Here is a 14,232-nt window from a genome sequence, read left to right as displayed (position 1 = left end):
ATCTGACGTCTGTGTAGGTCTGCTCTGTGGCGTAGCCAGGATTTTTTTTTTTTGTCACCGGTTCTTATTCTTATTCTTATTATTAGCCATATGGTGCAAGGAAGCCTGAGGCTTAAGCTGCACCAGCCAAAAAAAAAATCCCGAGTTACCCTGAGAGTGAGAAAGAGACAGACAGAAGTAGAAAGGAATCACCAAGAAAGAGAAGAATGATGATATCCAGCTCAGGACCCTGGTTGTGCCAAGCCCATACTCACCAGATGTGAGCCCCTGGGTTTCATTTCAGTGCGCCACTTCATCTATTGGTGTTTTCTTCAGCACAAGAAGCACTTCCAGTTAGTTAGTTGGGCTGTATTACATTCACAAAAGATAAGGCGCCAATTCCCTAATGGTAAAAAGCACAAGAATACCAGATTTCGGCGTCAGGAGATACAATATATCTGCTGACCCACTGTGGCTACGCCGCTGGGTCTCTTTCCTTGAACAGTATTTCTTCGTTGGTATAAAAAGTCTAGTAGCTTCTTTGATTACTTCCCATTTAGAATTTGCTTTTGGTAACATCTTCACTTGGTCTCACCGTGCAGTATATAAAAACTGTCTGAATCGCCTGTAATCACCCTTAAGATAGCAAAATCCTTTCTCTTTACCTTTGACAGTAGTAATGTCTTTAATTAAATTTCACATTAGTAGTAATGACAGTAGTAATGTCTTTAATGAAATTTCACATTAGTACACTGTGATAGCTCCGATCCATTGGGTGTTTAACCGGCAGATTCTTATTGCATATCAGAAGAAGAATAGTGCTTCCTCCTGTTGTCGCTTTGACATGCTGTTGTAGAACTCAATCATTCAATTAATCCACAAACGTCTTACTAGTGCACGAGATAAAAGTGCAGCCATTATCAACCCAATGCAGGATGGAAGCCTCCTCAACAATTCATGCTGAGGGAAATGGACCATAATCTGCCACGCTGGTCCAGTGCGGGTTGGCAGATCGACCGTATTCAGCAGTCAGGGGCTTGAACCCCGGTCTAATTCAAAGAGCGTATGCTACTGCACTCCCGCTCCTGCCCACTCGGCTACGGAGGCCTAGTGCACGAGATACCAAACAACAAATATTTTATTGACTAAATCGTTAAAAGCATTGAGAGATTTATTATCATTTAGTTTTACCTGTCTAAATATTTATACGTTATATTTTAGCAACTTCTTTTCTTAATTTATTGTATTTTTTTGACGTTTTTGAGAATTTTTGCAAAAAATTTGAATTATTTTTTTCGAGGTATGAATATTTAGCACCATCTCTTTGTATTGTGCCTCTATAATGATCACAGAGTAGTACCCTGTGGTATTGATTATCATTGTGTATTTTAATGCTTTGGTCCAAGCACAAGCAATTGTTATTGTGGGTTTTGTCGTATGAAATTGCGATCTTGAGTAAAAATGTTGCCAATTATTACTGGAGTAAACCAAATTCGTGAATGGAATGTGCGTTTATTTACTTATTTATTTTGCAGTTCCAAATTCGATTTTGTTTGGGTAGCATCCGTCCCTCTGCTTGCATTTCAAGAATAATGTACAGATTAGTGAAATACAATGTGAAGCTTTACACGCCACAGGGAGAGTTTAGCCAGTACCGAAATAAATTGATCTGAAATAAAATGTACATTAATACATAAATTAGTTAACTTGTTCCTACTGTTTACCCACCTTCGACTAATCTTACGAATCGGTGTTATCAAGGTTAACCACTTTTATTATATTTTTCCTCTACTGTAGGTTTTTCAGGTTTTGAGCATGCTTGAGTTGAACTGTTTATGCGACTTCCTATTGGATTTAAAGAATTGGCGTTGATATTTTGAAATGCTTGGTGTAGAAATTGTTGGAATTGTGTGTTATGGTCTGTTCATTATTTGGATAATTAGTTTTATCATATTCCTCCTGAAAGCCGATGGAGACGTTACATTGATGCTTGCTGAAAAATTCGGGAAGCGAATAAGTATGTAGTAGTTCCATTTTAATGGGTTGGTAATTAGCTGTTTTAACGTCCAAAATTATTTCTCTTTTGCGAACCGAGAAAGTTTGTTCTTCATTGTTGTAATATTAGGCAGTCTGATAACTGTGTGCGTTTATAGATATTAATTATTACAGATTATATATTATTATTTTAATTGCCATACGGTGCAAGGAAGCCTGAGGGTTATGCTGCACCAGCCAAAAAAAAAAAAAAAAATTCCCGAGCTACGCTGAGAGAGAGATAGAGCAAGAATGAGAAGCAGAAAGGAATCACCAATATATATATATATATATATATATATATATATATACATGTGTGTGTGTATATATATATATATACACACACACACACGTATATATATGTGTGTGTGTGTGTATACATATACGTGTGTGTTATATATATATATACTTGTGTGTGCATATATATATATACACGTGTGTGTGTGTATATTAGCATTAGTAGAGGCATTTGATGCAAGAAAGCAAGCTTATGCAGCATCAGAGCCAAAAAAAAAAAAAAAAAAAAACCCACTTCCACTTCACCCCTCTGTTCGTTCAAAATACCTGTCCAGCTGAGCTTTAAACTTATTTAGGCTGTCAACCTCCACCACAAGGGATGGAAGTCTGTTCCACCAACCAACCACCCGCTGGCTAAAGGCAAATTTCCGCACGTCTGTCCTACATCTGTCTTTCCTCAATTTGAATTTATGCCCTCTCAGGTGATTTTTCTGAGCTAGAGGAAGAATCCCATCAGCATTGAGCATGCTTAAACCATTCAAGGCTTTATACACCTCTATCAGATCACCTCGCTGGTGCCTAGTCTCCAGACACTGTAATTTGCAAAACTTAAGCCTTTCTTCGTAAGAGCACCCCTTTGTTCCATTCACTAATCTTGTTGCCCTTCTCTGTACTCGTTCCAGCAGCTCTACATCCTTCTTGAAATGAGGCCTCCAGACCTGTATACAGTACTCTAGGTGTGGCCTGACCATTGCCTTATACAATGGAATAATTACCTCCTTATCCCTGCTGGAAAAATTCCTGTATATCATTGACAATACTCCATGAGCTACTCTTGCAGCCCGTCTGCACTGCTCTGAGAACTTCATATCTGCCTGCACAATCACCCCCAAGTCCCTTTCATTCTCTACCACTGTCAGTGTAGTACCACAGAGTTGATACGTTGCTCTGGGGTTTCTGTTTCCCATGTGTAGTACTTTACATTTGTCAATGTTAAACTTCATTTGCCACCTCTCAGCCCATCTGCTCAACCTTTCCAGATCCTGTTGCAGCAGCATAGTGTCAGTAGTGTCCTTGACAACCCTGCCAACCTTTGTATCATCTGCAAACTTGGACATTAAGCTTGATATACCATCATCAATATCATTTATAAATACAGAAAACAATAATGGACCCAACACTGAGCCTTGAGGGATTCCACTAATAACATTAGTCCATGATGAGCAGTGTCCATTGATTACCACTCTCTGTCTTCTCCCCCTCAACCACCCCTTTATCCATAGCAGCAATTTGCCTCCAATGTCACACTGCTCCAATTTGTGTAGCAGTCTTCCATGTGCAACAGTATCAAAAGCCTTTCTAAGATCCAAGTATATAATATCAAAGTTATTGCCTGCATCCAGTTCTTTTGTGACTGCATCATAATATCCAATCAAATTGGTCAGGCACGACCTGCCCTTAACAAAACCATGCTGTGTCCGAGCTATAACTGAAGTCTTGTCTAGATGATTCTGCAGTGCTTCTTTAACCAGTGCCTCCATTAATTTTCCTGGAACAGAAGTTAAACTCACAGGTCTATAATTACTTGTGTCAGCCTTTGATCCTCCTTTGTGAATTGGGATCACATTTGCACATCTCCAGTCCATGGGTACCTCACCTGAGTCCAAGGAAGCTCTCATAATTATGGCTAAGGGTTTGCTTACTTCCTTTGCTGCCTCCTTTAATATAACTGGATAGATCCCATCCACCCCAGGTGCCTTTCTTGTGTTTATCTTCAACAATTTCTCCTCCACTTTACTCTCAGTTATTACAAGATTCTCTAGCTTACTGCCAGAGTTGAATACTCCTCTGGCATTCCCCCTCGCTGAATAACTCCTCATGTGTGAATGTCGATGCAAAATATTCATTTAGTTTGTTAGCTACCTGATCAGGATCATTAACAGTTGACCCATCGATATCAATTGGACCAATGTGATTCATCCCCTTCCTTCTAGAGTTTACATAAGTAAAGAACTCTTTGCTGTTTTTCTTTGCATCCCTTGCCAAAGATTTCTCGTAATCTGTCTTCGCCTGCCTAACCTCCTGTGTAACTTGGTTACAAATCAACTTGTATCCATCATAGGCTTCTGTGTCATGTGTTAATTTGTATGTATCCCCTGCATTTTTCTTCTCTGCCATATGTCTCATTAGTTCATCTGACATCCATTTAGGCCTAAACCTTGAACAATGTTTCTTAGTTGGTATGTAAAGCCTAGTAGCTTCCAAGATAAGTTCTTTGAATGCTTCCCATTTTGCATTTGCTGTTTGTAACATCAATAGTTGTCCCACTGTATAGCATTTAAATACTGTCTGTCTGTCTCAGTCCATCGTAGTCACCTTTATGAAAGCAATAACCCTTCCCTTTACCGCTAATGGTAGTTACCTCTTTGAGTAAATCCCACTTCAGCACACTGTAATCACTGCCACCTAGTGGTTCATTTCTCTGCAGATTCTTAATGCATGAGGAATCACTACTGATAATCAAATCAAGAGTATTACTCCCTGTAATTGCCTCCCGAACATGCTGATGTAGAAAACAATCATCCAATAAATCCACAAAAGCCTTGCTACTATGTGAGTGACCAGCCCCCAAATTCCAGTCAATATCTGGGAAATTAAAATCCCCCATTATAAGACTCTCTGATATACTGGCCCACTCTGTTTCCCTGTACAGTTTCTTATTATACTCATCAGAGTCATTAGGCCTATAGCACACTCCTACTTTCAATTTTGATCTCCCAATGCTTATGTCACACCAAACTGACTCAACACTGCACTGTCCAGCAATGTCGACTGGCTTCACTTCCTTGGATTTTATCTATTTCTTAACTAATAGCATAACCCCTGCTCCCTTCCTATCCTTTCTGTAGACATTGTACTCCCTAAATTCCAGTTCTACATTCCTTATATCTGTGTGACACCACGTCTCTGAAATCCCACCAATATCTGCCTTTGATGTTTTGAGCAATACCTAAAATTGATCAAATTTTTTCACTAAACTCCTAGCATTGGTGTACACGCAAGTATACATGCACCTGTTCTTTTTCTTAGCTACCCTAACACAACCCATGTGTTTACTTGTACCCCAATGATTCCCAGCAGTCTCTGAAATAACCTGCATCTTATTTTCCAGGCAGCTGCTCATTCCAATAGAAGCAGTGCAAGAATCACTTTGACCTCTGCCAGTGGCTACTGTTAATCTATTAGTCCTTGTCTTCCCCCAAGCTAGCAGTTTTCCGACCCACCAACACTGCCTTGAGAGCATCAGCAAATATTCTTGCACCCTTTCTATTTAAGTGTATCCCATCCCTGTAGAAGCAGTCTCTCCTGTTAACAAGTACAGGCTAGGCTGAAAAAAATTCTACCCCTTGAGCCTTGCACAATCTTTCCTGGGCAGAATTGATCGACAGGGCTCTCATCATATACTCCCTCCTATTGTGTCTTGGCAGAATTGCAGACACTTTCAAATTCAACCCTAATTCACGGCTTTTTTTCAACAGTGACCTGTACTTGTTAAGTAATTCCGCCGGTCTCCTACTCTTAATATCATTAGTATGTGCATGTATATATATGTGTGTGTATTTATATATATATGTGTGTATGTATATATGTGTGTGTATATATATATATGTGTGTGTGTGTGTGTATGTATATATATATGTGTGTGTGTGTATGTATATATATATATATATATGTGTGTGTGTGTGTGCGCGCGTGTGTGTGTATATGTTTGTGCGTGTGTGTGTGTGCGCGCGCGCGTATACTCCGGGTGTTTATGAAAAAGATGGTCAAATAATTTTTCAAGATAATGCACATTTTTTGTTAAGATCCGCTACACTGACTATGGGAGCACTAGTTTAGCAAAAAGCTGTGAATCCTTTGCTAAGAGTGGTTTTATTAAACATAAGATAATACATTTTTAATATTTGGTTTCAACACCACAGCATTTTACAGATGTTACATGTTACAGGATGTTCTTTCTAACACCCTTTCCTCAACATCAAGTGTTATGCTTCTGGGCCTACATGCTCGTACCCCATGTGCGAACCGCCATGTTCTCTAAGTCGTTGATGAACCCTGATGAATGTGCACATGTTGGGCTGCCTTCTGCAGGGAAATGCTTCTTGGTACAAACGTGCAGTCCCGAGTGCACTGCCGTTGTCTTTACCATACATGAAGTGCATGTCTGCATACTCTTGGGTGCTGTAACCTCTTTCCATGTTCACTATCCTTTGACAAGTACTAGTATGCATGCTATGTCTCAGAACATTGAGAGAGGGGAAACGGAGAGAATGAACATATCGTAACCTAAACAAACAAATCAGTGGTGGATCCCAACTCTGTACAGTTCACCTTGTCAGTGGTGGATCCCAACTAGAAATGTGCAATATCTTAAAAATGATTCACTTAAGGAACCATGTTTACTAGGCTTTTTTTGCATATTGTAGTCTGTACAGTTCACCTTCAAATTATTAACCATCACTTTTGAAACACCCTGTATATATGTGTGTACACACACACACACATATATATATATATATGTATATATATATATACACGGTTTCTCAGAAATATTGGTACAAACGTTTAAGGGAGGTAGGTAACATCTAAAGGAATGTGAATCGCATAGGAACCCATAACCGGAAACGTCACGGGAAAGTAGTAGCAGAGGCAGAAGAAGCATAAATGACACAAGACAGTAATTAGTAGCAAACATTTATTTTACATAATATTAACAGTGGAGTACGAGATGGATGCATTTCATGATGTTACAACAGATGCTCGAAGGAAAAGGAGCAGCAAAGGATACAAAAGTATATATGGTGTTTCAGTTAAACGTTTCAGAACTTCTAAGAGGGGTAGGGTACATCCTGACAACTCGAAATCATATAGCAATGTGGGGTCAGAAATGCTTTCCTGAAGCGGTATTGTACACAGAAGTCGTCGTGCGACGTTGTGCAGCCCAGATTCGATTTTCGGTCAATGTATGGGTTGGTATTATGGGAGATCACCTCATCGGACCTTACCTGTTACCGTGTCGTCTAACCGGACCTATCTACTTGATCTTTCTGCAGCAAGTATTGCCACAACTTTTGAGAGATGAACAGATTTCTGCATTGATGCAACACACAATGTGGTTCCAACACGATGGAGCCCCTGCCCATTATAGCGGAGATGTTCGTAACTACCTGGATGTCACATTTGGTCAACAGTGGATCGGACGTGGTGGTCCCGTGCATTGGCCTGCTCGGTCACCCGACCTATCATGTCTTGATTTTTATTTCTGGGGTCATATGAAATCGCTAGTTTATGACACCCCTGTTGACAATGCTGAGGAGCTGGTTGCAAGAATCGCAGTAGCTGCCGAAGAAATTCGAAATTCGCCTGGAGTATTCCAGAATGTTCGGATGTCCATGCGTCGGAGATGTGAGGCGTGCATTGTAGCCCGTGGAAGAAACTTCGAACACTTACTTTAATCCATGTACCTTTTGCTTCTTTTCATGTATTATTAAAACGATTTCTCACGTACGGTCTCTTTTCTTTATGGTGCTTCTGTGTAAAACACCGCTTCAGGAAAGCATTTCCGACTCCACATTGCTATATGATTTCGAGTTGTCAGGATGTACCCTACCCCTCTTAGAAGTTCTGAAACATTTAACTGAAACATCCTGTATATGACGTAGAAGTTATAAAACTATTAAAAAGTGTGTAGAAGGAGGTCTAAATTACACAATGGCAAAACTAGAAGGTGAAGGATAGAAGAAAAGGGAAGTATTGAAGGTGGGAGATAGAGAGAATGAGAATGTCCTGTGTGATATGAATTAAATCGAATTATAGGCTGAATTATTAAGCCAATTAGGGAGAAGGGAATAGCAAGCATCAGATAAAGGTGGAATAATTTGGTTAAATAGTCTAAAGGGGAGGAAGAAAATAACAAAATATAAAATATGATTCAAAGTAAAAATGTAGAAATATAGCTAAATATTTGGTAGAAAACGTTCTCCCAAATTTATTAGATGTTCCACTCGAGAGAAAATGCACGTGTGGTTCATGCATGACAGCTCTGCCACATTTCAGTCTTGTGGCCCGAGAATATCTTAATCATAACTTTTGTTAGAGGTGGATATGTCATGGTGCACCAGTTGCATAGCCGCCTTGATCAGCTGATTTAGATCCCCTTGATTTTTATTTGTGGGGTCACTTGAAATCAATAATGTATTTTAGTCCAGTAGAATTACGGGCACACATTTTAAACACCTGTTGCGATTTCTTGTGCAATTACAGTAAGCTACATTCATACTAAAATAAAATTGATTTATTTTAGAAATGAAGTTTGTGGACCCATGTTTATTAGAACTTTTTCTCAAATTCATGGTGTAGAATACTCCTGTAAATTTTGTGACATTTGTTTAGAATCGTCCTTTATATATATATATTTAACGTGGTATTATGTAAGAACGTACTGTTAAGTTAAGTGTAATGGTTTACTGTAATATTATTTTTTTGATTCATGACCTGCAAGATATGAGGGGAAAGTGTTGTAGTCTTTTCCCATCTGTTGTTTCTTGGAGGAGAATAGGCCTCTACCATATTTTCACCACTGTTGGCGAGTGGCGAAACTCCCATACCGCTATGCCCATCATCATGGGGTAGGGGAGGTGGTCCTGCAGCCTTCTTCATGACTGTTGAAGGGCAGGGTGGATCTAGGATTCTGGTTTGTTATTGGATTGGTACTTGCACTGATATAGTTCCCAGTGCCTTCCTACCATACCTTAATTCATAGTTTCCATGACTTCCGATTATGTATGTGTAAACAGTCTAAGTTATTTGAGCACAAATTGATCCTGAAGATAAGATTCATCCATACGACCACTTTTCTTATGATTCCAGTTTCGATTTCAGAGTAGTATTGTTCACCCTGAACACGGATTTTGATCTCATTATTATTTCAGTATCGGTTTCTATTCTAGAGTTAAAACGTTCCTGTTAGCTGTGTAATCATGCAGTTATTTTGTTTGGCTACAAGAACTAGAGAAACTAAGTAGATAGTTGAAAAATGACATTTGAGCTATAACATTTAGACAGATTTTAGTGCTGACAGTTAATGTAGATGTTAGAGTAAATTACTGATGTATAGATTGTGAACTAAATAGGGACACTGACGGGTGGGGAGAATGTGAGTCAGCTACCCTGGGCTAGACACTGTCTATGGACTTCAGAACCACTGAATAAACAAGTTGATGTATGCATTGTGTTACATTTCAGGTGCATTAGTGAATAATAATAATTCATAATTTCTAATGAAAATATTAGCAAAAAGCAATGACTTACGCAGGAACCAAGAAAATTTTGTTTGTGCACGTACACCACATTTGCCTATTTATTCCTCCAACATGCGCATTGCAACAAACAATATCTTGTGCCTCAGTTACAATATACTGATATGTATTAAAAAAATAATAATTGTTGAATTTCTATTGGTTCAATGTCAGTGAAATTTGGGAAGACTTCACAAATCATTCAAAATAGAGTGAATTATAGAATTTCATTAACATCCATTCACTGGGAACTCAACATTGAGTCTTGTGTAGCTGAATACTCAATTGCAAGTGGTCAAAAATTCCAGCCTACATTGAGCAATCGTAGTTAAAGCCTCCCTGACCTTCTATATAATGGAATGTTCGTATATTTTATCTGTTTTTGTTGGGGAAATGGGAATACTGTATATTGTGAAATAAGGATAGGTGGAATAGGATCAGGATGTCTGCCAGGGACAAAAGTTGATGATGTTGTAGATCAAACATCTATTAAGAGCACAAAAAGGTGATATTGTTGTACATGTTGGCACTAATGACATCTATTAAGAGCACAAAAGGTGATATTGTTGTACATGTTGGCACTAATGACATTGAGAGTAGGAGATCTCTAGACTTATAAGTACAGGTCAATGTTGAAAAAAAAAGTTGCAGAGTTAAGGCTGAATTTGAAAGTGTTTACAATTCTGCTTGGACATGGTAGGAGGGAGTATACAATGAGAGCCTTTTCCATCAAGTCGCACAATATCTCCAGGGCCCTGGAGATATTATGTAAACCTTATATGGAAGAATTTCTCGCGTGGCCTGTGCTTGTTGACAGGAGAGAGTGCTTCTACAGGGATGGATACACTTAAACAGAATGGGTACAAGATTATTGGCTGCTGCTATTGTCGAAGTGCTAGGTGGGTCAGAAAACTGCTAGATTGTGGAGGATGCACATACTGATAGATTAAAAATAGCCACAGGCAGAGGTGAAAGTTATTCTTGCACTGCTGTTGGAATCAGCAGCAGCCTGGAATGCAACGTGCTGGGGATTTCAAAACTGCTGGGAGTCATCATGGAGCAAGTAACTACATGGGCTATGTTAGGGTAACAGAGAGTAAGAACAGGAGTGTGTGTACTTGCATGAACACAAATGCTAGGAATATACAGGCATACCTCGAATAACGAATAGGATGCGTTCCACGAAATTACTTCGTTAAGCGAAACTTCGTTTTCAGAGGTAAAAATACTATGGCCAGAATAGGGATACGTTCCTACGTAAAGAAAATGAAAAGCTTTTTTTTCGAACAAAGAAAAGTTTTATTAAATAAACATTCAACTTACATACAAAGTGAAATCACATTTTGAAATATGAGTCTAAAGTTGATTGCTTATGCTTTTTTTCTCTTTCATTTAACAATTGCCTATACGGAGTTATTGCATTTAACACTGATCGCTTAACAATAAAACTTCTTCCTAAATCAGGATCATTTTCACTAAAAAAAATTTAAACGTTTTCAATGTCATTTAAGAAGATTTTTAAATCTTTGTTTGTTAACACTTTTTCGGCAGGAACTTCTTTAACTTCGTCTTCATTATCTTTGTCTTCGTTGCTAACAAGGTTTTCTAAATCTTCCACTGAAAAACCATCATCTTCTGCATTCAATAAATTCCGAACATCCTCTTCATCGACATTTTCGAAACCTATTGATTGAGCCATCTGGATAACTTCATTTCTAATTTCTTGGATGCTATTTTCTTCTTCTAGTACAACTTCTGGCCATATTTTGCGCCAAACTCCATTTAAGCATTTCTTAGTGACTTCTTTCCAAGAACTATCAATGTTTTCAATTGCCTTTTTAATGATGTAGTTTTTCCAAAAAGTTTTAACTGTCATTTCCTCTGTATCCTCTAGTTCAGTTAAATTGCTTAATGTTCGACGTAGATAATAAGCTTTAAATGATGCTATCACTCCCTTGATCCAATGGTTGAATCAGAGAAGTTGTGTTTGCTGGAAGAAACACAACTTTGACAGGAATGCATGTGTCCAACGTGTTAAGATCAGTAGGATGTCCCGGAGCATTGGCTAACAACAAAAGAGCTTTTTCTTCCAAGTTGTTTTTTTGACAATACCGTTTTACTTCAGGACAAAAGTGGTTAACAAACCAATTAGTAAATAACTCCTTGGTAACCCACGCTTTTCTATTTGCTTTCCATATTACAGGTAAATTCATTTTTATGTTACCTTTTAACGCCCTCGGATTTTCTGAATGGTAAACTAATAACAATTTTAATTTATAATCGCCAGAGGCATTTGATCGAAAGAGTAACATTAAACGGTCTTTAGCTGCTTTGAACCCAGCAGCTGGTTTTTCTTCAATAGAAATGAAACTTTTTGTTGGTAGCCGTTTCCAGAACAAACCGCTTTCGTCAACACTGAACACCAAATTTGGTGGAAAATTTTCACGTTCAATTATTTCCTTTAGTTTTTCTGAAAACTTATTTGCGGCTTCTCCTGTTAAATTTACACTATGAACCCTGGCCCGTTTTTTAAATTTCTCGAACCAACCACGAGAAGCCCAAAAGGTTTCCGTAATTTCGTCAGTTTGTTTAGATTTCAGGTGATTAAACTAGAATATTTTTTTATGTTAAATGGGGCTTGAAATTGCGGACTTCGTTATATCGAAGCTTCGTTATCAGAGGTAACGTTAACCGAGGTATGCCTGTAGTAATAAATTTTATGAATTTGAAGTGCTGGTCAAAATATCAAAGGCAAATATTATTGGGAAACCAGAGACATGGTATAAGCAGTGCAGAATTGAAATACGGGGAGTACAATGTGTACAGAAAGGGAGGAGGGGTTATGGTGTTAGTTAAGAAACACAAAATCTAAGGAAGTGCCTCTAGTTGACATAGGTGGACATTGCAATGTTGAATCAGTTTGGTGTGACATAAGCACTGGGAAAGCAAAAATGAGAGGAGTGAGTTAAAAGCCTACTGACTCTTATGAATACAGTGAACAAATGTACAGAAAAATAGTGGTCGGTAAATCAGAATGTCTTATAATGGAGGATTTTAGTTTTCCAGATATTGACTGGAACTTGTAGGTTGGTCAGTTGCACGATTAAACAAGACTTGTGTATTTACTTGATGACTGTTTTCTATAGCAGCATGTGTGATAGGCATTAGCATTAGTAGAGGCATTTGATGCAAGTAAGCAAGCTTATGCAGCATCAGCCAAAAAAAAAAAAAAAATAAAATAAATAAATAAATTTATTTTTAAATTTATTTTAACCATATTTTAACCAGGCAACCAGAGGGAGTAATAATCTTGATTTGATTATCAGCAGTGATTATTTATGCATTAAGAATCTGCTGATAAAGGAACCACTAGGTGGCAGTGATCACAATGTACTGATGTGGGATTTACTTAAAGATGTAACTACCATTAGGGGTAAGGTAAGGATTTTTGCTTTCATAAAGGTGACTACAATGGTCTCAGACATTTTTTAAATTATATACAGTGGGACCAACTGATGATGCTACCAACAGTAAATTCTAAATGGGAAGAATTCAGGGAATTAATCTTGGAAGCCACTAGGCTTTTCATACCAACTGAGAAATGCTGTTCGAGGTTTAGGCTGAAATGGATGTCAGATGAATTAATGAGACTCAGGGTAGAGAAAACAATGCATGGGATGCATATAAATTATCAGGTACCACAGTAGCCTATGTTTGATATAAGCTAGTCTGTAATCGAATCACAAAGGAGGTTAGGCAAGTTAGGCAGATTACGAGAAATTTTTGGCAAAGGACTCAAACCCCAGGGGTTCATCTGGTAAGTATGGACTTGGCACACCTAGGGTCCTGAGCTGGATATCATCATTGTTCTCTTTCTTGGTGATTCCCTTCTACTTTTGACTCTCTCTCTCTCTCTCAGGTTAACTCAGGATTTTTTTTTTTTTTTTTGACTGGTGCAGCATAAACCTCAGGCTTCCTTGCACCATAGAGCTAATAATAATAAAGAAAAACAGCAAGGACTTCTTTACTTATATAAACTCAGAAAGGAAGGGGATGAATCAGATTGGTCCACTTGATATCAATGGTTTGACTGTAGATGATCATTCTCAGATAGCTGCCGAAATAAATAAGTATTTTGCATCTACACTCGCACATGAGGAGTTGGCCCTCTCTCCTTGAATAACATGAGTTATTCAAGGAGGAGAGGGCCAGATGTTTATCAAACTCTAACAGGGAGTTAAATGATTTTGTAATAACTGAGAGCAAAATGGAAGAGAAATTGTTGAAGTTAAACATAATAAAAGCACCCGGGGTGGGTGGGATCTATCGAGTTATATTAAAGGAGGCAGCAAAGGAAGTAGGCAAACCTTTAGCCATAATTATTAAAGCATCCTTGGATTCACGGAGGCCCCATGGACTGGAGACGAGTGAATGTACTCCCAATTCACAATGCAGGATCAAATGGTGACATGAGTAATTACAGACCTATTAGTTTAACTTCTGTTCCGGGAAAAACAGTGGAGTCACTGGTTAAAGAAGCAATGCAGGATCATCTAGACAAGACTGCAGTTATAGTTCAGACAGAGAATGGGTTGGTTAAGAGGAAGTCTTGTCTGACCAATTT

At 38.3% G+C, this 14,232-nt stretch overlaps 2 protein-coding genes across 3 annotated transcripts in view; one reads left to right on the top strand and one right to left on the bottom strand.

Annotated features, from left to right (window-relative positions):
- The window catches only part of Arv1 (ACAT-related protein required for viability 1), a 494,559-nt gene that overhangs the window by 310,180 nt on the left and 170,147 nt on the right, over positions 1–14,232 (bottom strand). The gene's annotated exons all lie outside the window — the stretch shown is intronic.
- The window catches only part of LOC150084826 (dehydrogenase/reductase SDR family member 7-like), a 154,085-nt gene continuing 141,222 nt past the window's right edge, over positions 1,370–14,232 (top strand). The window contains exon 1 of one of the 2 annotated variants that reach the window (XM_090375571.1): positions 1,370–1,485. In XM_090375571.1, the coding sequence (XP_090231697.1) occupies positions 1,479–1,485 (7 nt within the window). In that variant the 5' untranslated portion in view covers positions 1,370–1,478. Of the gene's footprint in view, positions 1,486–1,771; positions 1,997–14,232 lie in introns of those variants that run through there. The other variant, XM_090375570.1, reaches the window with a different exon arrangement.

The sequence above is a fragment of the Mastigoproctus giganteus genome, chromosome 6 (assembly GCF_048544385.1).
Source record: "Mastigoproctus giganteus isolate SK-2022 chromosome 6, ASM4854438v1, whole genome shotgun sequence".
NCBI classification, from domain to species: Eukaryota; Metazoa; Arthropoda; class Arachnida; order Uropygi; family Thelyphonidae; genus Mastigoproctus; species Mastigoproctus giganteus.
This window is presented reverse-complemented; position numbering and strand designations above follow the sequence as displayed.